General features: G+C 51.8%; 2 protein-coding genes across 3 annotated transcripts in view; one reads left to right on the top strand and one right to left on the bottom strand.

The window, feature by feature from the left end:
* The first annotated feature begins 1,936 nt into the window (after nucleotides 1-1,936).
* Nucleotides 1,937-4,047, top strand: CUNH22orf31 (chromosome unknown C22orf31 homolog). Its single transcript, XM_026484684.3, has 3 exons — nucleotides 1,937-1,999; nucleotides 2,141-2,587; nucleotides 3,496-4,047. Exons 1-3 carry the CDS (start codon nucleotides 1,937-1,939, stop codon nucleotides 3,931-3,933), a joined length of 948 nt encoding a protein of 315 aa, XP_026340469.2. The 3' UTR covers nucleotides 3,934-4,047.
* Nucleotides 4,048-4,493: 446 nt separating this feature from the next.
* The window catches only part of ZNRF3 (zinc and ring finger 3), a 151,274-nt gene continuing 127,791 nt past the window's right edge, over nucleotides 4,494-27,976 (bottom strand). The window contains exons 3-9 of one of the 2 annotated variants that reach the window (XM_026484729.4): nucleotides 16,966-17,040; nucleotides 16,414-16,545; nucleotides 14,672-14,782; nucleotides 13,519-13,686; nucleotides 11,802-11,904; nucleotides 9,297-11,042; nucleotides 4,494-7,925 (exon numbers count right to left, since the gene is read on the bottom strand). In XM_026484729.4, coding sequence (XP_026340514.2) covers nucleotides 7,885-7,925; nucleotides 9,297-11,042; nucleotides 11,802-11,904; nucleotides 13,519-13,686; nucleotides 14,672-14,782; nucleotides 16,414-16,545; nucleotides 16,966-17,040 — 2,376 coding nt within the window. In that variant the 3' untranslated portion in view covers nucleotides 4,494-7,884. The other variant, XM_057305758.1, reaches the window with a different exon arrangement.

Below are 27,976 nucleotides of genomic sequence, written 5' to 3'. Positions count from 1 at the left end.
GGGAGCGAGTTACACTGCAGGGAGAGGAGGCGGATTTTGACTGAAGTATGAGCAGTTGCCATCCGTGTGAACAGCTCTGTGCCCAAAGAGGGAGATCCAGCACGTTGCTCAGAGTGTGAGCATTGAGTAAAGGCCTAGGAAAGTAAATACAACAGATGAATATCTGGAAAGAGGAGGTGTGGGAAGGCCAACCTCAAGATGAGGAAGGAGAGAAGAGACACGGAAGAGCTACTCCCAGAATTCCTTTCTTGCCCAGCGGTTCCCTTCTGTCCCTGCCCATGCAGAGCAAAGGCAGACAGTAGACCAACAGCCTGGTGCCCCCTCCCCGGGATTCACCAGCTTTGAAAGGATGCTCGCCTGCCCAATCTCCAGACGTTCACAAAGGCTTCCCAGAGACAAACGGTTTTCCAACACCGTGCTCTAAAACTGACCCACCTCTCGGGAGGCGAGGCCAGGGCTCACGGCTGAATGGGCCCCATTGTCCTCCCCAGCGTCTGTGGGTCCAGATGCCCTTGGCCTGGCGGTGGTTCCACCGCGGCCCGCGGTGCGGTCTGCCGGCAGACTTTGATTCACTCCCGGGACAACACTCAGAAAAATCAAACAGGCAACACATACAATTCCAGGAGCTCCTGCCAGACTCATACTCTGTTTTTCCATCACTTCCCTCTCCTCCCCCTCAGGAGGGAGCCTCCTTTGGCATTTTGTGTCTCAAAACTCAAAACCACCAACAGGACAAGCACCTGATAAGGAGCGAGGCATTGCCTAAGAGTTACCAGGAAGAGGCGTCTTTGTTCCTGTTTCAAGCCCTTGACACTGCTAACAGCTCTAATTACTGAATTTGCCATGGGATGTAAAATAAAACCGCATTCCAGAAACCATGTAGTCTCCCGGGGAGAGACATGTAGGGAGAGGTGCCCAGGGCTGCAGGAACGTGTTCTTTCATTTCTGGTCCCTAACCTTGGCAGCTATTCTGAGAATGTAACAGTGCCTTCCTTATGCGCACGGAGAGGCCTACTTTTGCACATGTAAGGATCTATCTCGCTACCTGTATCCACAAATACGGTCCGCGTCTTTGACTCCGTTGCGTGCAAAGAAATGTTCCTTAAGAACGTCAGGACCTTCCTAATTCACGCAAGCCCTTCTGGGGGGAAAGGCGCGCTTCACCAGCCCCTGAAGCTGCAAGCACAGCAAAATAGAACTTCTTCCAGCCTAATTTAACTATAAAATCTGGTGATGTAACCCCCACCCACCCCCACATCACAAACCAAAGTGACATCACAAATACTAGAGATCATGGTTCAAAACTGCCTGCGTGTGAGCCAAAACTCTAAACAGACTGCAATTTGCTCATACGTGACTGAGGCAGAGAAAGACAGGTGACTAGAGATAGTAAAACAAACCAGAGCAAAACAACAGCAACAACAAAAAAAAGCAAACGAGGAAAAGGGAAAAGAAAATACATATTTCTTCCCCCTACTAAGCTAGCTAAAATAAAATTTAAGGCAACCGAAATATGGTAAGGTGATTTTATTTTTTTTTTATAGATGACATTTCTTAGAAGGCCAGGTCTCTTTAAGCGTGTGATTCTTTCTACCCAAATTGTTCTCCTGCCCTCTGCTCGTCCCAGGAAGCGGAGGTCTGCATCATTTACCCTATGCTTTTGCCTTTTTGGACCCAGTATTTCCCTGTTGAGCAGCCTTTCTTGGCTCATGCTGGTCTGGTTAGAAAACGTGTTCAGGGTTTGGCAGAACTTTACATGGTGTCATTTCTGTCTTGCAGCCTGGTTGAGGGGTGACTGCAGCTCCTACAGGAATCGCGAGTGATCCCACCCCCATTCCTTTCCTACCACGGTTCCCTAAGCTTTCCAGCAGACAGGCATTGTCTTTGATTCCTTGTAAATGCTCCCCGAACCTCTGCTTCCAGCCCAAGCATTGCTATGTTCTTCGAGAGCCTGAATATCATCGTGACCTTGTTTCCCTACCAGGTACAAAAGGCCCTGGTGAGCAGGAGAGCAGACGGAGAGATTTCTGAGAGCTGCGTAGAAGGAACGATGTGTAAAACGATGTTCATATTAGGCCTTCCAGTCTCTGCTTGGGAACTGGTCTTTTTTTTATCCCTTTTTCTCCCCTTATAATTCTAGCATCCAATCTATGTGAGACGACACGCCAGCCTCCCCACCTACGGGCTCCGTCAGTCTATCTTACTGAACACCAGGCTTCAGGACTGCTATGTGGACTCGCCGGCCCTCACCCACATCTGGACGGCCGGCACGTGTGCAAAGCAGAACATCAGTACCCCAGCCCCCGGGACCACCTCTTCCTGGGAGGTTGTAAAGAATCCCTTAGTCGCCAGTTCGTTCTCCCTGATTAAGCTGGTGCTCAGGCGACAACTGAAGGATAAATGTTGCCCAGGACCGAGCAAGTTTGGAGAAACAAAGCCCTCAAAGAGATTAAAGTCCAAGGACAATTCGGCAATAAGAGCCACGCCACGGGGCAGGATAAGAAACGCCATCGATTCCAAGGGCAGACGGCCAGTGGGGCCGAGCCCCGGCTCCCCGAGGCTCAGGAAGCCGGGAAGCAGCGACAAGGTATGTGATAGGGTGGCTGGTGGTGGAGAAAACCTGATGGAGCGGGGACAGGGAAATGGAAGCGAGGGAACGCTTCATGCTTAAGCGATTTATACGAGGGGAGGGAAATCCTAAAGTTAAAGACAGGATTGTGGCGGTGGGGCCGGGGGCAGCGGCGTGAGATAGTGGAGAGAGTACCGGATCCGGGCTCGTGCTGTCTACACTCTGCCTCGTTCTACAGGAGGATGGCGTGGCTTTCATGAACACAGGCAAAAGGAGCTTGACGTGAAGGGAAAATGAGCGTGGGAAAGGCCGGGAGATGGGTGGTGCCCTTAGGCACACACACCCGAACACCAGAGTTGAGCCACCGATCTTGCCATGAACTTCCGCCTGGGGAACTTGGTGTCCAGAGAGTTCCATCACTGCACGGGGCCGGCAGGGAGCTCAGAGTGCACCCTGGAGCTAGGCTGTCCCGCTCCAAATCCCGGCTCGAACTATAATTGAGGACAACCGTGGGCTTAGCCTCTTGGACCTTTGTCCTCTACAAAATGGAGAAAACGGCCCCTCCCCCATAGGGTTCCATGAGGATTGAGCTAATATAAAGCAAAAGGTTTTTGAACAGGACCTGGCACAGAGTAAACGCCCCAGATCCCGCGTGGCATTCAGTCGAGGACACTGCGGTTAGGAACCTTCTCACTGCGCTGGTTTGGGCAAACCCATTCCAGCTTCCTTGCCTTTAAAAATATGACCTTACAGGGTTATGGGCAATGCACGCAGTGGCATACACGAGGGAATTCAGGAAACCAGAACACACTAGACAAGTGGTGGTGGTGGCTGTAACCAAGTCTCTGGGACACAAATCCCAGATAATTATTCTGAGCGCCCTTCTCCAGTTTTAGCTTTGACTTCTCTGCTTTCTTCCTGGCTAGAGTAAAGAAAGTTCAAAGGAGAAAAAAGTAACAGTCCGCCAAGATCTTGAGAGCAGATATGCTGAACATGTGGCTGCCACCCAAGCACGACCCGGGGACACTGGGACAGCGGCCTGGAAGGGCCAAGCGTTGCTTCCTGAAACCAGAAAGAGACGGCAGTTGTCGGAGGACAAGCTAACCATCCACGGCCTCCCCGCAGAGGGTTACAGGGCTCTGTACCACTCTGTGGTCGAGCCGATGCTGTGGAATCCCTCCGGGACCCCCAAGAGGTACAGCTTGGAGCTGGGCAAGGCCGTCAAACAAAAGCTCTGGGAGGCTCTGTACAGCCCGGCTCCCACTCCTGCAGGGGCTCAGGGCCCACTGCCTGGCCGGAATCAGCTCGAGGTCCACAAGGAGCCTGTGCCCAAGAAATGGCCCAAATTAAAGAGTGAGAAATAGGAACAGAAGCTCACGGGCTTAGGATATTCTCTGCTAGATGTCTGAAAAATAAACACCACTTTGCCCCTTCCACATAATCTCAGAGTGCTTTACAAATTAGTAACTCCCTCCCTGGGAAATAAGACAAATGGGTACGAGATTCATTTCGTACTTGGCCCTTCCCTCTCCTGATGAGGTCATGGCGAGGGCTAAATGCTTGGGGGTCTTTTCCCTTCCCTGAATAGGGGTTTGAGGGGCTCTCGGTCTTCCGAGTAGGAGAAGGCCAGGCAGACGAAGTCAACAGCCCATGTTCCTTATTTTTAAAAGGAGACTATCGTTTCCCTCACTCCCTCCACACGGGGCTGAGCAGAAAAACCACTACCACCTCAAGGACATAATCCCACACGCTCTCTAGTGACACCACCCCAGGCCCCAACAACGTGAACTCTGCGTTACCAGGAGAGGAAATCGTGCAGACGCTTACGTGAACCGGGCGGAAGTGAAAGGCACTGCTTGGTGCAAACCTCTCCTTGGTGGGATCTGTAGACCTTTACCAAACAGCAATGACAACATGTAACACATACTTGATAAAATTGTATTTTTTTTTTTACAGTCATTTGTACAATTTGTTACAAAACCATAGAAGACTACAACTTGTTCGAAATCATTTTTGGTCGGCAAATATGTAAAATCTGTGTGCAATTATCATGTATTTACAGGGCCTCATGTTAGTCATTTTCAATGATTATTCCAACAATGTCACACTCTCCACATAAGACATGGCTTAAGATAAATATATTAGTAAATAAATATTCTGAGAACATATTTCCATAAATGAAATGTGCTACTATACATACACGGAATATATACACAAGTTGTTTTCTAGCCTTTAAAACATTTAAAAAAATGGTAATGTTGGAGAAGGAGCCCTTAGACCATTTTATTATAAAATCTTTACAGCAAAGTCTTTACAAAATATCTTTTAAGTGCTATGGGAGAAATTAAAAAAAAAACATTTCAAAATAGTGTCTTGTTAGACCAACGCAATAGAGTTTATATAAAGAATAGAAAAAGGCAGGTCTGTTTAAAAAATAATACTCTGATTAGTAATTATTTTTTAGACCTCATTTAAAAAGCATTAGTCCTGCACGAGCTTTGAGTAGAAACTAGCAGCACATAGGGGAGGGTCTGAGTGGTGGGACAGCAGATCGAGCTTTATAAAATGGCTTGGGTTCAAGAGAGGCGGGAGAGATGAGAGAGTCAGAGCCAGCGTAAAGAGGTACCTTGTTGATCAGAACTCCCAAACCCCCATTTTTAAACTGGTTCCAGGACTCTTCAGTTTACATGGCTGTCCTATACCCAGGGCTGGGCCATGGGACCAGGACTAACAGTCACACTCCGGCTTGGGGGGCGGGGGTGATTCTCAATCGTAAATGTGATGCTCCCAGTTTCCAAGGCTATATGACCCCAACACACCACTGAGAGGCCACTGACAAAGGTACTGGTCCTCATTCCCAGAGTCTTACAACTTCCAAGAAGACATTTCTTTTGATTTGAACGGTGAGGCAAGAATATAGCTGGTTACTATATTCTGGTGACCTCCCTGTCTGGTGGGCCAACATAAATTTAAGACAATGGCTGATATTTAGTTTTAACATTTTCGTTTTTCTGCTTCTACTGCCCTGTACACTACAAAAAATGTGTTTCTTTTTGCCATCTGTAATTATTGCTCTTTCAAATGAAAATTGGACACATTTATTTTAATAAGCCCCATGAAAGCCACATTATCTACTCATCTATTTATTGCTTAAGGCTGTTGAGGAATAGTTTCCCCGATCAGGCTAAAGAAAGCCACTTTGGGGGTATGGTTTCAGACAAAGGAGATAATATGCACTCAAAGGCATTAAAAACAAAACAAAACGAAAAAACACAAAACTGCAAACAACACAAATCTCAACAAGGAGAAGCTGTTTTTTTTGCAGTTCGTGTTAGAAGCCACCCCCCCCCACCCCTTCCCTAAAACCACGTAATGCAAGCTGTTGTCCTCAGCAGCTGCTGCTCCTGGCCCGAGAAATAAAGGCAGCCCGGATCACATGTCAACAGTTTAGGCGTTTCTCACACCCTCGCCAACAGGTGTGCTGGGCATAGACCCGGGGGGGAGCAGCCCCCAAGGGACTGTACCTAGAAGCTGGAGGACAAATCTCACCGCACTGAGTTCCTAAATGGCAACTGGCTCGATCATTTGATGCTGGAATTTCTTTCTGCCAAAGCCTGGCTAGAAGTAGGTAAATTTCCTCATCATGGGCTGGGTTTAAAAAAAAAAAGAAAGAAAGTTTGGGATATACTGAGATTCTCAAACATTCTCGTCTGGACCCTGGCCTGACTAGAGAGGGGTCATCACTGTCGTTGATGGCAACCCTAGGTGGTCTCTATTTCCCCACTATACGGGGAACGGGGAGGGGGGGGACGACAGGGGTTCCTGTTCTGCAAATGAGCATTTCAAATCACAATAAATGAATAAAAGCGATCAGAGGAGTTAGTGAACACAAGGGCTAATGTGATGTTTGTTCTAAAAAAAAAAAAACCTTTAAGAACAAGAAGTACATTGGACAAAAAGGATGACAATCCCTGATCTGAAATAGCTTTAAATAGATTCTCCCTTTTACAATGGAAATATCTTCTTAAAAAATGTTTTGGGTTTAAAACTCTCCCTCCTCTTGAAAACAAGAACAGCAAAAGGCTGGAAAAATATACAAAAGCTTACCCTTTGGGTCTATACTATCTGATAGTCTCTTTCTCTGTCTCATGGAGAATCAGTATATAATAGTGCATTAGGTAGAAAGGATAGTAGACATTTGCAGGCGAGATGAGCGTGAAATTTCAGCCACGAGGCAGAGGGCTGAATAACCCTGAAGCGGTGCTTCCAGAAGGAAATGGGATGGGAAATGTATCATTCAAACGGAGCTCGGTGCTGACCCTGTGGGGTCCCCAGGCACGCTCTAGCGCCCTCTGTCCCTTCTCTGGGTTACTGAGAGCGCTTTCCACCGCCCCAGACACTAAGGCTGCAAAACTACATTCCTCCTGGGTGTCTGTCCCCGCACACCCCTTCAAATCATTTCTGCAGCCAGCGGCAGGAAGCCCAAGTTCAGGACTGTGAACTCTGTCCTTTTACCTAAGACGATGACACGAAGGGACAGACTGAGGAACACTGGGCTGAACTGTCCCTGTCACCCTGGGGTTTGCGTAGCGATGGCTTGTCCCAGCTCCTCAGAGCTGCAGACCTTCCGCCCTATTTCTTAGCCGTTCCCGTCAGCTGCCTACAGGTGTGGGCTGAAGGGGCATGGCTTCTGAGAAGACCCGAAACTCTTACGTCGGGATTTGCCACAAGAAAGAAAGAGGCAGCATTGCATTGTTCCTCAGAGTTTGTACCCATATCGACTAGCTTTACTTCAAGTTTCTGGTTCATTTTCTAAGGCAGGTGTAGCCCTGAGCTTTTCAAAGGCCTGAGCTCCCTCCAGGGAGACAACAGTATGCACACGTGATGTGGTTCAATTAATGCAGCAGTGATTCTTTTTTTTTTCTTTTCAGCAAAAGTTGGCAGTTAGGGTTCTTTAAAATATATATTTAAATAACTTTTTACATTTACATATAATATCTTAAAAAACAAAGCAGAGAACTCAATCCCACACACCTCGGAACCCCAAGCACACACACTTTACAAAACAGAATATACCATGTTATCAAAAGAGGCAAAAGACTCAGAGAATTTTGTCTGTTGGTTTGTTAATGGGGGGGGGGCAGTTTGCCACAGGTGGCTCACATTTTGGGTTGAGAAGGAGGGCTCTCTTTATTACCACTTTTGTGTGTTTGTCAAAGCTAAAAAAAATCTTTTTTTTTTTTTTTTTCCTGAAGGAAGTCAGAGCTTGGAGTCTCCATACAGTCCCCATTTCCACGTCAGAGTCCCTTCTGAGCTCAGGCTCCTGTGCCGCCGTCTGCTGGGCGAGATCTCTGTCCTAGAGAGAGAGAGAGAGAGAGAGAGAAATCATCAAGGGATAGAAAAGGAACTGGAGGCCATGGGCACGACACATGGGGGTCCAGGCAGGGGACTTGGGTGCCCATCCCCGGTGTTACAGGCTCTCAGGGAGTGACAGCTCACGACCCCAGATGGACGGTGTATACGGCAAAGGGCTGAAGCAGAGCTGGGGGCACACGTGCCTCCTACACAGCCAGCCTCCCTCATCCGGAGCTGTAGAGACTTCTGGAAGCCCTTAGGTAGCACGGAAACACAACATACTGAAGATGCGCATCAGGCATCGGGAAGAACAGAGGAGAAGACCCCCTGCCCAGAGCCCACCGACCTCAGAACAAAGGCACCTCAGGCTGCGATAGCCTGGGAAGCGAACAGAGGCTGCGACAGTGACCCCAGACAGGGCTGGAGGGCGTGACTTCAGCTGAGATCTGGAGAAGCGGCAGAGAAGTCTGGAAGCTGGGATGAACTTGGCTTGTTGGGGGAACAGGACAGAGGCCACAGAAGGCTCAAGTAGCAAGGAGGTGAGTGAAGCAGGAGGTGGTCCGAGGGGTAGGCAGGGGGGATCATAAAGAATGGGGTGAGGGTTTACATTTTAAAAATTTAGAGGTAGTGGCAAGTCACTGAAGGGTTTTCCAGTGTAAAGACCTATTTCGAAAAAGACCACCATGGCTCCCATGCAGAACAGAAGGCTAAGAGCAGCGAGAGACCAGTCAGGCCACTGCCTTGGCCGTGAGAGAGGAGACGGCAGGTGGGACGCAGAAGAGATGAATCACAGACGCACTCTGGAAGCAGAACGTGTCGCGGTGCTACTCAGAGGTGCTGGACTGCTTCTTACTGACACAAAATATGCTGTAAACTACACAGCAACTTGATGAGGTCTGCTGAATGGAATGAAAATTCTGGACTGGGATTCCACATGTCCTTTGCTAAATTTCATTTTTCTGGGGATTCGATTTTCTGGATAGGGGTAAAAAACAAGCCCACGTGGTCCTCACAGGCAGGCTGAGAAGCCCAGGACACTGGAGTACGGAGCGCGGGGCGGGCTCCAGGAGAGGGCCGGGTTTGGGTCCGAGCGTCTGGGTGGGGAGCCTGGAGGAAGGGGGGGGGTGCGCACACAGAGGGAGGAATTTGAGAGCAATGCAGTGGACAAGAAAGGGCGGGATGCTTGTGAGGATCAAGGGAAACAGGAGGCCTAATGGGTCTGGAACGCAGAGGGGGGCCGGGGTGGGGGCTAACACTTCGGAAGTCATCAGGTGCAGATGGCATTTAAAGTCGGGCACACAAGTCACTGAGCAAACCACCTGCAGAAAGAGGAGGACCCTGACTCTGGCCTACTGTGCTCTCCTGCGCTCACCTGCAGCCTCAGTGGCGGTGGTGCTGGACTCCTGAGTGTCCCGGGGGGCACCGGGACAGCTGGCCCTGGTGGCCTCCGCTCCCTCCGGAGGGCAGCCGGGCGAGAGCGGAGCCCTGGCCTGGCAGCACAGAACCGGCTCTTCTTCCTGGGTCACTCCTAGGCCTCTGTGGGGCCGCAGGGTGTCCGGGCCCAGTGTCCCACCCCAGGGGCCGAGGCCACGGGTCCCTTGGCAGTCCGAGGGCAGGCCTAAGTCACAGTCCACATCCTCCGGAATGATGGGGATGCGCTGGCTCAGGTCCCGGGCCCCTGGGTGGCAGCTGGGCGGGGGCTCCTGGGCGAGCGTGTACTGCACGCTCACCGAGCAGTCCTCAGCGTAGCAGCCGCTGCCCCCTCCGCTGCCACGGGCCACCTGCTTCTCTTCATAGAAGCAGCAGGGCAGGCCCTCATATTTCACCCCATCTGTCCTGGGCAAATGGTCTGGGTGAAGGCCGTACAGGCCCTGGGAGCTTCCCGGCTGTGCCTCCCCGCCCGAGGGGCCACAGGCCTCCCAGAGCGGGGGGCCCAGCAACAACGTGCCACCCCCGGCCACTCCGACTCTGGGCTCCAGTGTGGAGGGCTGGGGCTCGCAGCAGCAGGCACACGACAGCCCCTCGCGCGCCCCCTTCCAGGTCCTCCTGAGATCTGGGGCAGCCCCAGGAGAAGCCTCGAGCCCCACTTCTGAGGTAGAGCCAGTGGGCGCCCTGGGCTCCAGGGACGAGCTGCTGCTGTAGTTCATCTCCAGGCTGCAGGTGGACAGCTGGTCCCCCGCGGGAGAGGCAGGGCCGGGCCAAGGCTCTCCCCGCCCAGCACCGTGACTGTTGTCCGCCGGGAGCTCCTCGGGCGGCGGGGAGCCCTCGAGGCCCACGACCGGGCCCCGGCCCGAGGCGCCCGAGCCCCCCACGTCGCTGGTGCGACAGGGGCTCCGGCTGCGGTAGATGAAGGGGTCGTAGTCGCTGCTGAGGGAGCTGCGGAAGGTGGAGCAGCTCCCGTACACGCCCTGGTTGCTGACCTCGGTGCAGTCCACCACGGAGTCGCTGGAGGAGCAGTGGTACTGGCCGGAGCTGCTGCTGCTGCTGTCGCTGCCCGGGCCGTCGGCCAGGTAGCCGCTGCACACCGAGCGGTGGCCGTGGTAGCAGCTGAAGCTGGACGTGCTGCCGCTCTCCAGGTGCGACGGCGGGGCCGTGTGCGCCACGGCGGGGAAGAGCAGGCCGCCGCCGCTCGGGGGAAAGGCACGGGACGGGCCCCTGGGAGCGAGGCTGGCCGGGGCCTGGCCCTCCTGCTCCGGGTAGCTGAGGCCCTGGAAGTAGTAGTGCTGGTACATGGTCTCGTACTGGGAGAAGCAAGCTGCCTTGGAGAAGCTGCGGCCGCCGAACTTGGGCCTGCGGAAGGGGTGGGCTGGTGAGTAGGCCCGGTGCTCCAGGCCGCAGTGGTGAGGGGCCAGGGTGTGGTCCAGGCGGAGGGGCGGGTAGCCGCGGATGTAGGTGGGGGACTGCGGGGAATAGAGGCTCTGCTCCCCGTGCCGGTCCACGGTCAGCAGCGTGACGGGGTTCCCGTGGGAGTCCATGCTTGTCCGGGTGGGGTAGGCCGGGATGGCGTTGGTCCTGTGCACGCGGCCGGGGTAGTGCACCGGCAAGAGCACCCTCTGCTGCCGGCTGCGCGCGAGGCTGCTGGTCTCCACGCACACGGCGCTCGGGTTTCCCTTTTGCTCTGGGGAGAGGCGGGGGACACAGAGTCAGCGGGGCTGAGGACGTGAGTGCCAGCGGCTAGAGGGATAAATGAGGGCCGAGAGCGAAGCAGCGGGCTCGGTCACACACCCCTGTGCCCCTTCTCATGACTCGGGCCCCTGCTGGGCCGTCACCAGACCTGGCCACGCCGGCCCAGGCTGATCCACTTCTCCGCGTGCAGGGCCGTCGCACCCGTGAGGGCCCATCTCCCGCCTCCCCCTCGGCTCGGCCCGACAAGGACGCCCAGGGAGTTGGCAGAGAGCAACAGAGAGGCCAAGGAAAGGCACTTTCCCTCTCGGGAAAACAGCTCTCTGGAGTATGGCCAGCATCCCGGGCCCCTCGTCCCGTACCCCCGTGATGCAGGAGCAACGCCACGACCCTGCCACCTCACGCTTGTCTCTAGTGGCACGGAACACCGCACGTGGGGTAACGGCCATGCGGGCGGCATCACTGTCACTCCGGCTGAAGAGATCACGGGCCTCAGGCCTGGAGAGGCCAGACGCCCTGCTCAAGGTCAGGAAGCCGGTTTGTGTGAAAGGCAGAATGTGAACTCAGGGCGATTCCTCAGGCCAGGCTCTCCTGAGGGTTTGGAGGCCGGGTGAACTCCAAAACCCGGAGCCCCCGCGCCTCCAGGTCCGGAGGGCAAGGCTCGCTCACCAGTCTGCAGCACGTGTCACACCGTGGCTAGGCACTCGGTAGGGACAGGGACTCTGCCGCAAGAACGGAGGCAGGGGACAATTACCTATGATGTTGTGCCGGCAGTGGGGGCAGGTGTGGTGCTGCAGCAGCCACGGGTCCACGCACTTCCTGTGAAAGCGGTGAGTACAGGGGATAACCCGCAGCTCCTGGGAAGGGAGAGAGAAAGGGAAGGTGGGGCCCGGGTGGGGAGCAGTCCTGCCTTCAGCCCCGGACGTGCTGCTTCCTGAGGAGTCCAGCACGGCCTGAGAAGCCCTGCTCATCACGCCAGTGCTGGAGGCTTCCTCCTCACCCACCTCCCGTCTCTAGCCACAGCTGGACACAATTCCCTGGAGTCAGCACCCACGTCTGGCTTCTAGGGAGAAGCCCCAACCACGGTCCTCGGTGCTCGGAAAGGAAGCACACAGAAGCAGGCTCCTTTCTTGTTGCCAGAGGAAGGCCGCACATAAGGGAAGACCAAAGCCAAGAATTTCTGCGGCCCCGGGCGCGTGGAGAGAAGGCTAGGTACCCCTCAACACCTTCTGCATCTCTGGGATGGTGGCTCTCTCCGGGCCCTCCAACTGGGGAGGAGTAGAAAGGAAGATGCCCGGGACTTGGAACTGACAGGTGTGGCAGCAAAGGGGCAAAACTCTCCTGTCCTCTCCTTTGCTGGACCCTGAATACTCATCCGAGGGAACACGGTTTATAACACAGCAGCCTGTGTAGAGAGGAGGTGCTGGGGTTTTCTGTGGCCCAACCCCCTCCTGAGTTCCTGAGCCAAAGCACCCCCCAAAGTTTGCTAAAGTTACTCTGTTTTTCCACCCTCTGACCAGCTCAATACAATAACGCTCAAACGAATACCTGATGTTGTTCCTGACCGTGGGAGAGTTCTACCTGTATTTTCTCGTGTAACCTTGTGATCACAGGAAGCGCATGTCAGTCTTGGGTCCACGTCCCAAGTGCAGGCACAGAGAACGAAGTCACTTGCCCGAGATCACAAAGCTAGAATCTGCCTGGGCCAGGACTCGAATATAGGCAGTCTGCACCTGAAGACCCTCCGAGCCTCTCTTAATTTCAAGGCCTCTGCAGAAACTCATTTTCACCCCATAGTCTATCCAGGAGAGGAACGCTGTCATTAAAGGGCATCGGATGCCTGCAACTGATTCTGAAGTGATTTGCTCCCCACTCCCCAAAACGTGTGTCTACGCACGCCTCTGTCTGCGAGGAGACTGAGCAAAGGTGGCACGACGTTAGCAAAGGGTGACTGCAGGTGAATGACACATCATTCACTGTATGACTCCCGCAGCTTTCCTGAAGGTCTGACATTTTCAGGATAAAAAGCTAGAAGAAAAAAGGGGGCCATCACATCCCCTGTCTCCTAAGTAAAAACACCCAGTGTTCCACGCGGCTTTGCAGGAGAGGTTTGCTTTGAGTCGAGTGTCCGTTTTCAGAAGAGTGATTCTAAAATTAAGTCAATATGTGTCAATATTCTTAACACCGGATGTTTTCTGGCCTACCATATATTTCTGATCAACCCCAGAAATGACATGGTGGAAGCTGGGTCCTCTGGAGTGAGTGTCTCTGTGTCGTGGCCACCCGCTTCCCAGGGTGAAGAGCAGTTAGGACGTCTCAAGCCACTCCCTTGGGACCTAGGCATTTAAACCCTTCTGCTCCTGCAAAGCTGTGGACAAAGGACCCGGGGCCCCGTCCTTCCAGGCTGTGTGCGCTTCTGCTGACCCGTCCACCTCATCCCCAGCCAGGACCGGCCCTGCCTCTGCCATTACCTCTCCATCGATGTACTTCTCCAGGCAGATGGCGCAGTCGGACGTGGAGCTGCTGCTGAGCGTGTCCAGCGCCCCACAGCTCCCCTCCCGGCGCCCCTTGCTCTTGGAGTTGAACTTTCTGGTTTCCATCTTCTCCAGAGCCTGGACAGCCAGCCTGTTCATGGAATTCTGTGTGGGCGGAATGTGATCCATGTTAGGGTCCAGGACGTACTAACAACGTAGTCACCGCTAGAACCACGGCACCCAATGCACGGGGACGGGCACAACGCGAGTCCTCTGTCAGACCAGGACAGGCTTTTGAGAGAGTGCTAAAAATTCAGATGGCCGTGGCATAGGTTTTCCTGACTCCTGAGAGTCAGCGACTTGAACCCAGGCTTCTCCCAAGTGGCAGTCCCAGCAGAGGTCGACTTCCATTAGTTGGTCAACTCTGCAAGGCCCCGAGTTGTTCACCTGCTCTATGTCTTGGGTTCCTCCCCTTTACACTGAAGAAAGTTCCAGGGGCAAATGAGACAATGCGCATGGGTGCCGACCGAGCCCAGCCACTGTTCTGTTGGGGTGATGACCACCCACTTGGTGAGAAGTCAGTGATCCTCTTGAAAGATTGCCTGCCAGCGTCCACAGTCTCTCTCCTGAGAGGTCACGCTACACACAGAACAGTCTAGATTCCCGCTTACCCTCTCCATGAACCTCTGCCCCCAAATCCCGCCTTCTTATGAGCACGGTGCTGTGCCGGCTGGGGCATGAAAGTGGCTACTCTGATGACCGGGAATTGTCTGGAGAGCTTGGAAGATGCAGATTCTGGTTCAGCAGGGCTGGGGTATGGCCTGAGAGTCTGCATTTCCACCAAGCTCCCAGGGGATGCCGCTGGTGCCTGGGTCGTATCGGAGGAGCCAGGCTCTAGGGCTCTGCATGAATGCTTAGACATTTCGTGAAAAAAACTCCCTGCTGGAAGCACTCCCAATGCTTGGCCTTTGTGGTTCTGGCCCTTTTGGAACAGAAAGACGTAGGGTGATAACCTTTGCTCTCATTTTTCTCCATCGATGCTGCTCACAGGTCACTGGGAATGGGCTGCGGAGCTCAGGCCCCCACCCTGGCTCCCACGAGGGACAGGGCGGCGGGGCAGCTGCGCTCGAGGGCCGCTCGGAGGTATTACCTGACTGCGCCGCTGCTTCAGCTTGATTTTGACTAGGAGGATGAGGCAGACCAAGGAGACCACGACGAAGAACGCCAGGAAAATCCCCATGTCGAAGTACTCAGTGGGTTGCTGGAACAGAACACAGACTCAGTGAGTCACAGGTCTGTTCAGCCCGGGGATCGGCACACGGGTTGGGGCAGCCCTGGTTGGGATAAGGTTGGGGCGACTCGTGTGTGTCTCCCCTCGTTTGCACGCAACACCTGGGGTTCTGCTAACCTGCACACGTGGCGTGCTCCCCGGGCCCAGGCAGTCCCTGACGGTGTGGCTAGGGGGAGGCCTCCCGTAGTCTCAGCCGGGCCTCCTCCCTCGGTCACGAGCACTCCCATCGGAAGGCCCAGCTCCCGGGGAATAGCGCAAAGTTTGCCGTAACCGGTAGGAAAGGCCCATCCAAGTACACACAGATATCATATTTATGGGACAAAGGAGCGAGTGTCATGTTTTGAGGGAACAGTGATTACTAACCATATAATTAATGGTTTACAACAACTCAGAAAATTGTATGCTGCTTCCACAAATATCAGCTTCCACTACAATGAGTCACATTTACCAAAGTGCTCGTTTTTCCTTTAAAAAGAAGCCAGCAAAGGCAGTTCTTCTGCACAACCCTTCTACTTTGAGTTCTTATCTTTTCCTCAGGGCACACTGCCTCCAAAAACCTCGAAGCCACCTCATCTAGGACGCGCAGTTAGCCAAGAGGAACAGAGTTTTGCTAATTGAGTGCTGCGGGTACCTAGATATTTTGTGTGGGCAAAAGAATCATCCTGTGTGTGAATATTTGTGATAAGGAAATAAACCACGTGTGTGTGTGTGTGTGTGTGTGTGTGTGTGTCTGTGTGTGTGTGTATAACCTGTCCCAGGTGCCCAGAACCTTCCGCGTGAGGTTTGGGCAGAAGACGCCAGTTAAGAGTCACTGGGCAGCAGTGTCCCTTTGACACGCTCCAGAGAAGCGTCACTGCTATTCACCAACCACCTCGAAGGCACAAACTTCAATCCCAGTTGAAAGCTAAGTGCTCCCGACTGAAATATAAGTTAGGGGTTTTCAATAATGCAGTTTACCCTCCGGGAAGAAGGAAGTACCGGCCTTTTTCTCTAGTCTGGGCCAAACGGAAGGAGGGGGACATGGGACGGGTACGTTTTCCTTCAATCCTCCTCAGCCTTTCAGAGGGAAGCGGACGGAAGAGAAAGAAGTACAGGAGGCTACCAAGAAGGAATGCTGGGTGGAAGAGACCATAGACACCTCACCACAAAATCACCTATTTCTAGGTCTTTTTGAATCCTTTCTAAAGGAACATGGGGGGGGGGGTGCCTGGGTGGCTCAGTCAGTTAAGCGTCTGACTCTTGGTTTGGGCTCAGGTCACGCTCTCAGGGTGGTGAGATGGAGCTCCGTGTCAGGCTCTGCGCTCGGTGAGGAGTCTGCTTGAGACTCTCTCTAACCCTCTGACCCCCCCCCCCCTCGTGAGCACGCTCTCTCTCTCAAATAAATAAATAAAATCTGAAAAAAAAGAAAAGGAAAGAAACACAGGTAACATTTCTCCTTGGCCTCCAGCCTTGCGTCTGATCTCAACTGTAGAAAGGCAGGCTGTATCGGCATTCTAGACAGAAAGAAGACTGGAACGAAGGCCCAAAGCCCAAAGGGAACAAAGGCACAGGGAGCAGCAGAGAGGGTGCCGGCGAGGCTGCCCAGGGCCCCCGAGGCTCACTCGAGGGGGGCGGTGCTGAATCCTGGCTCGCGCTACTTTCTGCTTGTTGACGATGTTCATCAGCTTGATGGCGTCCGCGCCCTTCACGTACACCACCGGCCTCTTGAGTGGGTCTTCCGAGCCCTGGTTTAGCTGAGGAAGAAAAGACAGTTCGGGTTAAAAGATGCCGTTGCTTTAAGAAGCAAGAGACAGGGAGAGAGGCTGAAGGAAAAGAACAGCAAATACCATTTGAAAATCCTCAAAGTCTTCAAGTGTTACAGCCTTGGAGCTTCTGAAGGACAAGGCGGAGAATGATGCTTGTTTTAGGATGGACTGGGCAGGCTGAAGGCCCAGAAGGGTCTTTGAAAATGCCCCCCAACCATCAACTTCCTGGCTCTTCACGCCTCTCAATACCCTTGCCTCGGAGAAGGAATGATGTCTAAACGTGGGTTTCTAGTGTCAGCAGACAAGTGCAGAGCCCCGAGGTGAGGGGGACGCCCCCGTGACAAGCCCAGCTAACTAAAAGGGCTTCTCTCAGGGAGACGGCCACGCCGCGTGGCCCACGGAGTTTACCTGGTCAATAGCTTCTGGGTTTTCCGACACGTCAAAGATGACCGCAGTGGCTCCTCGCTGCACTGCCCGCTTGGCCTGGCAGAGTTAAAAAGAACAGGTTGGCACTCTTGGTCCTCTTACCTTTCCAAAGCTGGCCTTGGAAATCAGACCTGTATTTGAATGCAGAATCCGACAGCCACCAACTTCCATGACTTTGGGCAAGTTACTAACTTCCCGAAGCCTCAACTTTCCCATCTGTAAAAAAAGGGACAATGCCACCTACATTGTACGGCTAATCTGAGAACGAGATGAGTTAGAACGGGTGAAAATTAGTAACTGGGTACTCGATTAACCTTTGTCTCCCTGTCCGGCCAAACATTAAAAACACATCAACAACCTGCCCAGTCAGCATGAAGGTATTGGTTTCAGTATTTTCTGCTATAAACACAGAGTCACTGGCAACCAAAGTAAATGCCTTTGGTCCTTCTCTTGTGGTCCTTCTTCTTTCCCGGGTCAGCCAGGACTGCAGTTAGAACAGCACACCGAGTATTTCCAAAGGAATCTCAAAATGGTCAATTTTAATAACTGACATAAGCTGAAGACCTTTGGAGATGCTGTCAGAGGGGAAAGGCTACGAAAAAAAAATCGTAAATGGGGATTTAGAGCAGTTGGCTGCCAAACCTGGCTACACATCAAAAGCCACTTGGGAAGTTTGTAAAGCAGATTTCCTGGCTCAAACCACAGAGACTGATTCAGCAGGGCTGGAGTAAGGCCCAGGAAGCGGAGTTCTGGAAGTTTTCTGAGGGATTCAGATGATTCAACCACTTGGGGAACTAGGGATCAGAGAGCTGAGATGAGAATGTTTTAGGAACAAATGTGAAGTGGTGGGATTCTTTTTTGAGGGAGGATTCTTTTCTATCCCAGCGAACCTTCTAATTTCATGCCCAGCTAAGCAGACAACAGGATGAAAGCTGTGGAAGAACAAGACATAAGACATAACCCTTGCTTTTAAGAACCTGGATCTTATTAGAAAATTAAGATACCTCTAAAGTGGGGCAGTGGGGGGGACAACAACAACAACTAAAACCCCAAACCTCCTATAAGATGGGCAAATAATGGCTGGTGTGCAGAGATCAGCTCTATGAGCCAGAATGCGTGACAAATAATAAAATTTGAATTGAAGGCATTCCAACTGAGGGAATGATCACTACGGGGATGCAGCCTGAGGAGGCAACACTGAACCACTAAGGAGACGGGAGAGTGGCTGGACCAATGGCTTCCCACGCCCACTAGAGGGCAGTCTTATCCCACAGCTTCTACCAGACCATTCCCTGCACCGTGTACCAAAGCAGCAGGGATACTGCAAAGTCCCCAGCAACATAACGAGCCCGGGGAACCCTGGGTACTGTGCTGCAGAAGCTGTCCTTCTTCCCCTGGGACTCTTCCTTGTTGAAGTGAGACTCGGTGTATTTCGAGTCCCTTCTACGGCTTGACCACCCCACCCCACCGCCTCACCAGCAAGCTGCCGTCGGGAGTGACAAGCTGCTGATGGTGAATCTGAGTCTCAGTCTGGGTTTTCCCACCTGTAAGAGGAGGAGGAAGCCTATGTTATTACCAGTAGGGTCCCTCCCAGTTCCCAATCTTGGCCACTCAACAGAGGGGCAGGGGGCTGTCCAGAACAATGAAGAAAAGAGCCACAGGGGCCCTATTCCCCGCCTCCAGTGGGAGAAGACATGATGGCCCAGTGAGACAGTTTGAGGCCAGGTGGCGTCACCTTCCTCCAAAAGGCTCTTTACCTGAGGCCAATAGTCCATGGGCCCCAGAGATCACAGGAAGCAGGCGCTGTGTCTTCTCCTCAGGTGATATCCTCCTAGTCTTCCCAAACCTTCCCTAGACGTAGACGGGCTCCAAGGAACAGCGCTGAGAACGAGGTAATAAGCAGGACCCCTCGCTCCTTTGTTTGGCTTTCAGGCCACCATCAAGCACGTCAGCCGGCACCTTAGGCAACTGTGCCCTCGGATCAGTAGCACCGGGCACCTCCCGCTTTGATGCCGGCCCACCTGGAGGGCCTGACGCCCGGAGGAAAGGCCGCAGGACCTGGGGTCGTGGGCTACTTCAGCCACGTGGCTGTTCACGCTTCCAGACTTCCCAGCGCCACGGAAACGTGGAGGTCTCAAGGACCTGCAGGCCACGCGTGACCCATTCGGGCAGGCACTTTTTTTTTTTTTTTTAAGATTTTATTTATTTATTCGACAGAGATAGAGACAGCCAGTGAGAGAGGGAACACAGCAGGGGAGTGGGAGAGGAAGAAGCAGGCTCCCAGCAGAGAAGCCAGATGCGGGGCTCGATCCCAGAGCGCCGGGATCACGCCCTGAGCCAAAGGCAGACGCTTAACGACTGAGCCACCCAGGCGCCCCTGGGCAGGCACTTTTTAAAAGGCATTTTAAACAAACTCTAGGCCGGTTGAAAGGTCTCTCCTTGTTTCTATAGTAAGAACAGCAGGCCAAGAATAAGGTGCTTAAAGCCCATTTACCGCCCCCATTTAACGAACTCAGACACAACCCGGCTAATACACAGGATCCAAGTACAAATATTTTGTTTGAGAAGATGAGAATTCTCACAGTTGACTTACTTTAAAAATGAATGGAAGCTATTAAATAAGGTGGTATTTCCTGTCCATACCAGGACTAGACAGGAGGGGAGTCAACCCAGGGTCCTGTTGAGAACTGGCCTGGGATTTAAAATAGGCCATGAATAATCCAGATTTAGAAAATGACACATTTATTATACTATTCCCAAAGCAAATTAAAAAACACAGACCACTACTTGGTCATATTTTCCCCCTCACCTCACATTTTCAGTTTAAAAATAGACGAGGCATATTCCTGAGATCATTTCATCGTTTTACCTAGTCTAGCTTGGGCCCAAATATTGTTTCTTTTCTTTTTTTTTCTTCTTAAGTAGGCTCCACGCTCAACAAGGCACTTGAACTCACGACTCTGAGATCAAGACCTAAGCCGAGATCAAGTCTGACGCTTAACAGACTGAGCCACCCAGGCAACCCCCCCCCTTCCCCGCCAACCCTGCCCCTGAATACTGTTTCAAAACAAATCTAAACCATAGATTGGGAGATTACATAGTTGGGAGATTAGTGGTCTTGTGATCATCAGAAACCCTATCTTTATAAAGTCACAAAACTCTCAAGATAAGGCTGTTTCAAAGAAAGAATGGAAAAGACGCAGCCTGCTGGATGTGGCTAGATGAAGGTCACGGGTGAACTGGGCCACAGCTGCGGAGGGCAGTTACCCTTGAACTGTGCACAGACCGGCGTGGAAAGAAGGGCAGAGAAGGGTGTGAAGAGCAGAAAACAGGTGGAAAGTCTTGGGCAGGCCTCCTCAAAGCAGCTCAAGGCCCTCCCTGCCTTTCCTGCCCTTTCCATGCCCTTCCCTCCTCCTTGCCCCTCCCCCACAACCTCCATCACCTCTGCGGCCTCGGTCAGGCAAGGGCAGGTGGGCAGGTCAACACCAGCCAGCCGGTGACTAGAAGCCCAGGGAACAAAAGGTTGTCATGGTCCTTTATTCACCTTTACAGGACTGCAAGACCCAAGGCTAGACAATGTCCACAGCCACTGACACAAGTATCAAAATGCAAACATCTGCACACTTAACACTTTGCCAAGTACAAAATTTCAAGCCCCGGGAGGCAGGGTCCTACTGTGGTTGGCACTTACTGCAATGCAAGTCTCCTACGGTTATTCCATAAACATTTGTCCTGAATGAAGGAAAGACTGCCTGGACCATACTCTTGGGTTGCTGCTCCCTGAACATGGATGTGGTTTTCCCCAAAGGAAGGCACTTCTATCGATATGTCTGGGTCTCGAATTTCTGGATGGGAATGAGGCATTTGGAGGGGAACAGTCCCACTACAACCTTGTGGGTGGGAGAACGCAAAGCCTCCTGTGTGCTTCAATTCCAACTAAATTCTGGAATTCCAATCAGGAATGGATCTGGCACTCTCCCCGGTGTGTGCAGTTACACCCAGACTTGGTTACTCCCAGCAGCCTCTGGGCACAGACTCCATTTTTCACTGTCGTTTATCCGTTTGTCCAGAGCTGGATGTGGTGACCCTAGTGCCTAATATTATTACAGGAAATCTTTGATAGAATACCATCTTAATCGGAGATAACCCAAAAGACTAAAAATCTTTGTCCCAAACTCCTGACCATATCATAACCAAGGAAATTGGATTTTTAGTGCTGATAGGAAGACTTGCGTCTTTAACCTCTTATAGGAAGTTCTGACATGTGGAGGCTCCAGCAGACTTTTTTTCATTTTGGTTTTGTGTGTTTTTGGGTTTTTTTTTTACACTTACCATAAGCTTCCAACAAGTCATTAAAAATTCCTTATAGACAACTTTAAGGCTATGAAATATCCATTCACATAGTCACTCGTGTATTTTTGATATGAGCTATTCCAGTTTTTTATTATGATAATTAATGCTACATTGAACAAATTGTGGCTTACATTTCCAATTTCCTTAGAAGGAAGGCCCAGGGCCAACGCATATGAAGATTATTGTAAGAGCCATAATACAATCCACATAGGCTTTAAATGCCCCTCCTTATAATAAACCCACTCAACTCTTAATTTATCTGTAATGACGAAAGAGGATGGCGCAGATGTTACAAGACAAATCTGTCGACACATTTAACTTCTGGGTAAAGTGACTTGTGCTGAGCTGGCCAGGAGAAGGAAGTCAGTTTGAGAGCAACTCTGTATATGCCTCATATGCAGAAAGATACTCCAGGGCGAGCTACCATGTGCTGATCATACCTGCTGATTTTTCAAAGTTAAGCTCATGTGCCTCCCCTCCCATAAGATTGACAAGTTCTCTACAGCCTAAAGCAGCTCTTCTCCCTCTCTGGGTCCTAATATTTCCAAGGATTTCTCTTCTGCCGCTTACGACTTTCTATGAAGCACTTTCCTCTCAAGTATAATCATCTTCCGTGGTTTTGTGATTTATAAAAGTAAAATGTGCTTAATGTGAATACTTTTAAATAATTTAGAAATTGAAAGCAAAAAATAACTCACCTATTACTACCCCCGTACCCCAGGCTTTATTAACATTAACAGTGTGGTTTATATCTTTCCATGTTGGTTTTTTTTTTTTTTAAACCCATACATCAGCAGGAATAAACTGCACATATACACTCACATAACAAAATACACTTAAAAAAACTTACTAATAAATTGTGTGTATATTCTGTACCTCCCCCACCTTAACAATTTACTCCACAATTTATATGCATTTATATTTTTAAAATGTCATTCTTCTTACCAACTACATAGATTATTCCATTATATGTTTGTACCTGAGCTTAAGACTATCTCCCTGACGGGCATTTAGCTGATTTCTACATTTTCTCTATTATAAACAGTGCCATATTTCTATTCTCATACTCACATCCTAGTGGCATCTATCACTAAATAAATAGCTACGAGTGGTCTTGCCTAGTCAGAGGGCACAGACATCTTACAGGTAAACGGCTGGCCTGGGTGCTGGGCTAACCTGCCCTCGGGGTCTTAAGGAGCCCGGAAGTAGATCTTACTGACTAGTCTGTGTGTCCCATAAAGCCTAACAAAGCAGATTGCCCTGGGCATGGTCCATACTCAACAAATTAACATAGTAGGTGGGAACAGAGTTTCATTTTCTGTAGTGCCATTTACTCATTTATTTGTTAACAGTAGTAATTAACCAGTTCCCCTGTGTGCCAGGCCCTGGGGATACAGACAGCAGGAAGCAGCACGTGCCAGATCCCTGCCCTCAGCGAGCACACACTCTGCAAGCAAAGTAAGCACAGCCCTCTCTGAAGAGGGAAGGGGAGGCCCCAGGAATAGTCGGGCCGTTCATTCGGAGGGCAAATGGGTAAGAAATGAGCAACAGGGACGGGACTGGAGGAGATAATGCTAAGCGAAATAAGTCAAGCAGAGAAAGATAATTATCATATGGTTTCACTCATTTATGGAACATAAGAAGTAGGAGGATCGGTAGGAGAAGAAAGGGAAGAAGAAAGGGGGGGGTAAACAGAAGGGGGAATGAAACATGAGAGACTATGGACTCTGGGAAACAAACTGAGGGCTTCAGAGGGGAGGGGGTGGGAAATGGGATAGGCCGGTGATGGGTATTGAGGAGGGCACGTATTGCATGGTGCACTGGGTGTTACACGCAGGTAATGAATCATGAAACTTTACATCAAAAACCAGGGATGTACTGTATGGTGACTAACATAATAAAAAAAATTATTATTAAAAAAAAAAAAGAAATGATGAACATGGGCTCAGTTATCTCCTGTCTCTACTGAGGCTTTTGCCAAAGTACGTATCACAGGATGAGATTTTCCTGATCAGTGTCCTTTGAGAAATGCTACATATTCCAGAGTGACCCCTGACATCTACAGAGCACACTGGCATGCTAGGGGCTCTTATCTCCCTGGGAGCTGCCATTTTTTGGGATACAGAATCATTTTGCAGCAACTCCTGTCAACACCCTCCCTTCTCTGGAAGACGTTTTGGAACCCACTGCTCCACAGTGCGTGGTATGCCAACGAGAGAGGAATAGCACCCCTTGTTCATTGCCCTGCTCTAAGGTACGGATAGAAGGCTGAGAGTATGACAGGGATCTACATTTTGAGCTGGAAAACAAGTAGAGAATACACGCACTGCAATCTAAATGAGATTGGCATTTTTCATACCAATAATTGGTATGAAAACATTCAATTACATAGTTCAATTTGACAACTACTCAAGAGGTCCAACTGTGCCAGACATCCCGAGAAAGACACAATCCGGGACCTTCTAGAAGTGCCTGTCATGACACACTTCCTGCTGTCCTGGCAAAAGAGATCTTGCTTAGAAAGGAGCAGGATGAGGCTGTGGAGATCTCTTTTTACCCAAGAGAGTGTTCACTTGTAGCTCTCCTCTGATACACTTACAGAGCAGTGTGACCCAAAGTGGCAGAAACCATTATTGCAGAGAATCCAAAATGGCACCAGAGTCCCAGGGCTTATTAGTTCCTCTGACTTGGTATCAGCAATCTGCTACAACTTGGGCCCCCAAGTTCCTTCTGTGGCTATTTCCAAAGCAGAGCCCACTGTCCTGGGCATCTGTGGGTCATTTCTTGCTCAGGCTGATAGGGATGCACGGGGTCTTGCCGTGGGCCTATCCTTCGTCCAGTCCTTGCCCTTCTATCACCTAGGCTCACAGGGGCCAAGCTAAACCTTTGTCCTCACCCCTACACTCACCGCTTACCAAGTTTTGCTGATTCCATCTTCCAAATCCATCGTTTTTCCATCCCCACTGCTGCCCCCCTGGCCAGGCCACCCGACTTCTCACATGAGTCACAACACTTTCCCTTGGGGGTTCCCTAGCCCATCCCAGCTGCCCCCCAGTGCGGTCTCTACCCAGCAGCAGAGGGACCTTTCTAAATCACAGCTCTGACCTGCACCACTCTTCCTGAATAACTGTGCTGCTCTTAGCGTAAGCTGTGACCTCCCCGCTGCTTATGGCAAACTCCACACTCCAACCCGAGTCTAACCGGGCTGACCTTCTACTAGTTCTCTGATGGCCTGCATCCTCGCTGCTGACGAACACCCTACCTCCCCCACACCCGCTAGCCTTTACCTCTTCTAACTCTGGTCGACTTAGGTGTTATTCCCTCCACACTGTTACTGCCGGGGGCCTGACTGTGCCCCACCATTGCAGGTCTTATGACATCACACTGTAATTGTTTACTCAGAGAGCTCCTCACTAGAGGGCGGCCAACGTGTCAGACTTCTTTCCTGCCGAATTCCCAGAACCCAGCAAAGGGCCTGGCACAGGGTAAATGGCCAAGAAATGTTTGTTGATTAACCCAAAAAGATCAGCTTTTGCCCTCGGGGTTAGCATCAAACACCTGGGCCCCTGCTACGCCGCCAAGTGCAGTCGGTAGCTAACTCCTGGCCACCTCATCTCCCGTTTCCTTTGACTCTCAAATTGAGAAAGGTCTGTTCTCTACCAGATCTTCTTCGAACTCAAGAGTCTGCGAATTTGGGACTTTCAGGATTTGGTTTATTCATTGCAGGCACATCTGCTGCCGCAGCGTTTGCGGACGGGCCTCTCCTACGGGGGGTTAGTTCTAATGCCGCCATTGTTGTCTCCGGGCAACCTCGACCCCAGCCACGGCACGTGGCTCTGCCTCACCGTGGATCTTCATCAGGCCCCAAGGCCCCTGTGTGAGCACATCTCTGATGTCAAAGCTCTTAGAAAACAAGCCCGCGCGCCTGTAACGTTTGTTCCTTCCACTCTCTGGAGGAATGCAAGCTCCTTTTAGAACTCTGACCAGAGGCAAACTTTCACCAAATGACTACCCTTGGGCAAATTCACAGGAACAGACCGCAGGAGATGCAGATTTTTACAGTTTCCTCCCATTATCACTCAGGGGACCCTGGCTTTTCTTCAGTCTAAAAGACTGGTGGAGCCTACGGAACACCTTGAAACCTGTGGAGAAAGATGGGCCCGCACCCATGGGGGCCTGTCTAGGGAAAGTGAGCAGATACCAGTCTGCCGTCCCCACCTGGTTGAAGACTGGAAGCTTGGCTTTCTGGGGGAACTGGTGGAAGAGTTCACATTCCCAAACTCAGTGACAGCCTCGCTTGGGGCAATGAGACCAAAGCACAGGCTTGAGAGGCACATCCGCCTCAGGCTTGAGCCTTGGGCATATCTTTGCCAGGAATGTAGGGTGCCAGGAAGAAGCCTGCATCTGTCGCCACTGCCGCAGGGCCTGCTCTGTGGTCGGGGAGGGACAGGGACTGTGCACGTGGATGGAGACCAACTAGACAGTCCCCGAGACTGGCCACGCCTGACACCCACCGGTCTCTCTTGGCCTGGCCTGCTGTCGTCCAAACAGGCGCCACTCACTGCGTCCCTTTGTGCCCCGCCCCCTGGAGGCCGGTGGGTGGATTTTAAACCCTCCCTCCTCACTTTTTCCTTTCCTCCTCCCCCGTGTTCTTCACTTAGTAGTGACCACCCAGGCACCGGGCTCTTGATCATTCTGGTCAGCTGCTGTTCCCTGAAGCATGAGTCACTGCCCGACAGGGGCTACTCTTGCCAGGCAAGGGGGCTTGCAAGGCCGGTCTCACCAGCGCCCTGTTTTCCTACAGAAACCTTTCATTCCATAGGAAATGAGGTCACACACCAGAGCACATGGGTAACCGGTGAGAAAATCCTGGTGCCAAGAAGGGGGCGGGTGTCAGAAGTGTCGAGGGAAACGACCCTAACACCCGCAAAACGACCAGACCAATCACCTGCTGCTCTGGGACAGGGTCGAGAGGAAGGGGTGCACCTAGCTTAAAAACTAACGTGCTTTCTTTAAAGCAGATGCAATATAAACGGTTCCACCAAACCGAACTTGCAGAGGGTGTTTAGCTAATCTACTTTCATGATTTGGAGCCCCTGATCCACGGCCTGAAGGAGGAAATCGGCACACAAAACGGCCCCGCAGGGGTAAAGAGGGGCAGGGGCGGGGGCGCCTGGGCGGTCACGCAGGCTCCCTTTCCGGGAGTGGGAGAGGAGGTGGGTGGGGGTGCGGGTGGGTGGCGCAGCTCTGCCCGCTCCACCCGGCTCCTCGCTCCAGGGCTTGGCTGCAGCCCGGCCTGACCTTCCAGGTTTCGCTGGCAGGAGATCAAAGTGCCGAAACCACAAACACAGCTCACAACTCCGAGGCCCCCGCGGCCTCCCCCCAGGGTCCCTCCTCCCCTTCCACCCTCCAGCTTCAAACCCCCCTCCCCTAGCGCTGCTTCTCCACGCCCTCCTTCAGGGCCCCTCCCTCTCCGCTTCCCCACGCCCCCCCTTCTCCCCACCCAGTGCGGCTGGCCTTTGGGGGCGGGCTCCCATCCGGCCTTCGCTGACCCTACCCGGCCGGCCGCGCCCCTCCCCATCGGGAGAAGGTACTTCTCGCCATAATTAAAGTCATTAAGCCTCCAAAGGCTCCCGTCGGCTGCTGGTTCTGAGCTCCAGAACGAAGATGATGCGTTTTAAGTCCTAGTCAAGATTATGCTGATCTATTCAGGAGGCATGTAGCAGCGAGAATTCAGCGGTTAAGTTAGTGGTTAAGGCTGCCGAAGTTTAAATAGTGTTATTTATTCTCAAAATATGTAGCAGCCCCACTTAATTTCTCCTAATTAAAGGAACCGACAGAAAAGGCTGGAATCCATGGCCATGTCACAGCGCCATTGCACAGGTTGGTACCCTTTTCACAATCAGAAAATACTGGGTTCAAACGGAAATGCATTTCCCCAGATCTTAATCTTAAACATAGACATTCAGACCAGTTCCAAGAAACACAATGATCCTCTTTGTTTTAACACCTGACAAGGAGCACCAAAAACCCAGGAAGCCTGTCCACACCCTCCTTCCCATGGCCACGGCTGGGTGAAGGGATGTTATGGAAAAACGTCTGCAAGTTGGGTTGTTTCATGAGATGTCTCCGCCTGGCAGAGAAACTTTTGGAAGAACTTGTTAGCTGCTATCTTGGGTTGAGTTTCCAGAAGTCCCACTTCAGGGCCAAAGTCAGCAACTAGAAACTTTAAAAGGGACCACCCCCTTCTCTGCACAGGACAGGTTAACACTTGTTTAATAAGCGAAACAAGTGTTAATTAGGTGGCGTAGTTGGGCTGCACGAGGAACAACAGTGCCTACAGAGTCTGACCACCGGACAGCCTCCCTTCTGCAGAGAGAAGTGGACAGACTCTGAGGGTGAGGGCTGAGCTCCTGCCTACTGCAGCCATCACGCAGCAGAGACCTGGTTGTCACCCGTGGCCCACTGAGGAGGCAACTGGGGAGACTGAAAAAATACTCATGCCTGGGCCCCGCCCCTAGCGATGATGACTTCATCTCTGTGGAATGGAACCCTGGCAGCAATATTTTTTCTAAAAGTTTCCCAGTTAGTCTTAAAATCCAGGTAGGGCTGAGAACCACTGAGCCCGAGCCTCAGAAAG

Source organism: Ursus arctos, unplaced genomic scaffold (genome assembly GCF_023065955.2).
Source record: "Ursus arctos isolate Adak ecotype North America unplaced genomic scaffold, UrsArc2.0 scaffold_34, whole genome shotgun sequence".
Classification (NCBI taxonomy): domain Eukaryota; kingdom Metazoa; phylum Chordata; class Mammalia; order Carnivora; family Ursidae; genus Ursus; species Ursus arctos.
Note: the sequence above shows the minus strand (reverse complement) of the source record. Positions and strands in the feature narration are given on the sequence as shown.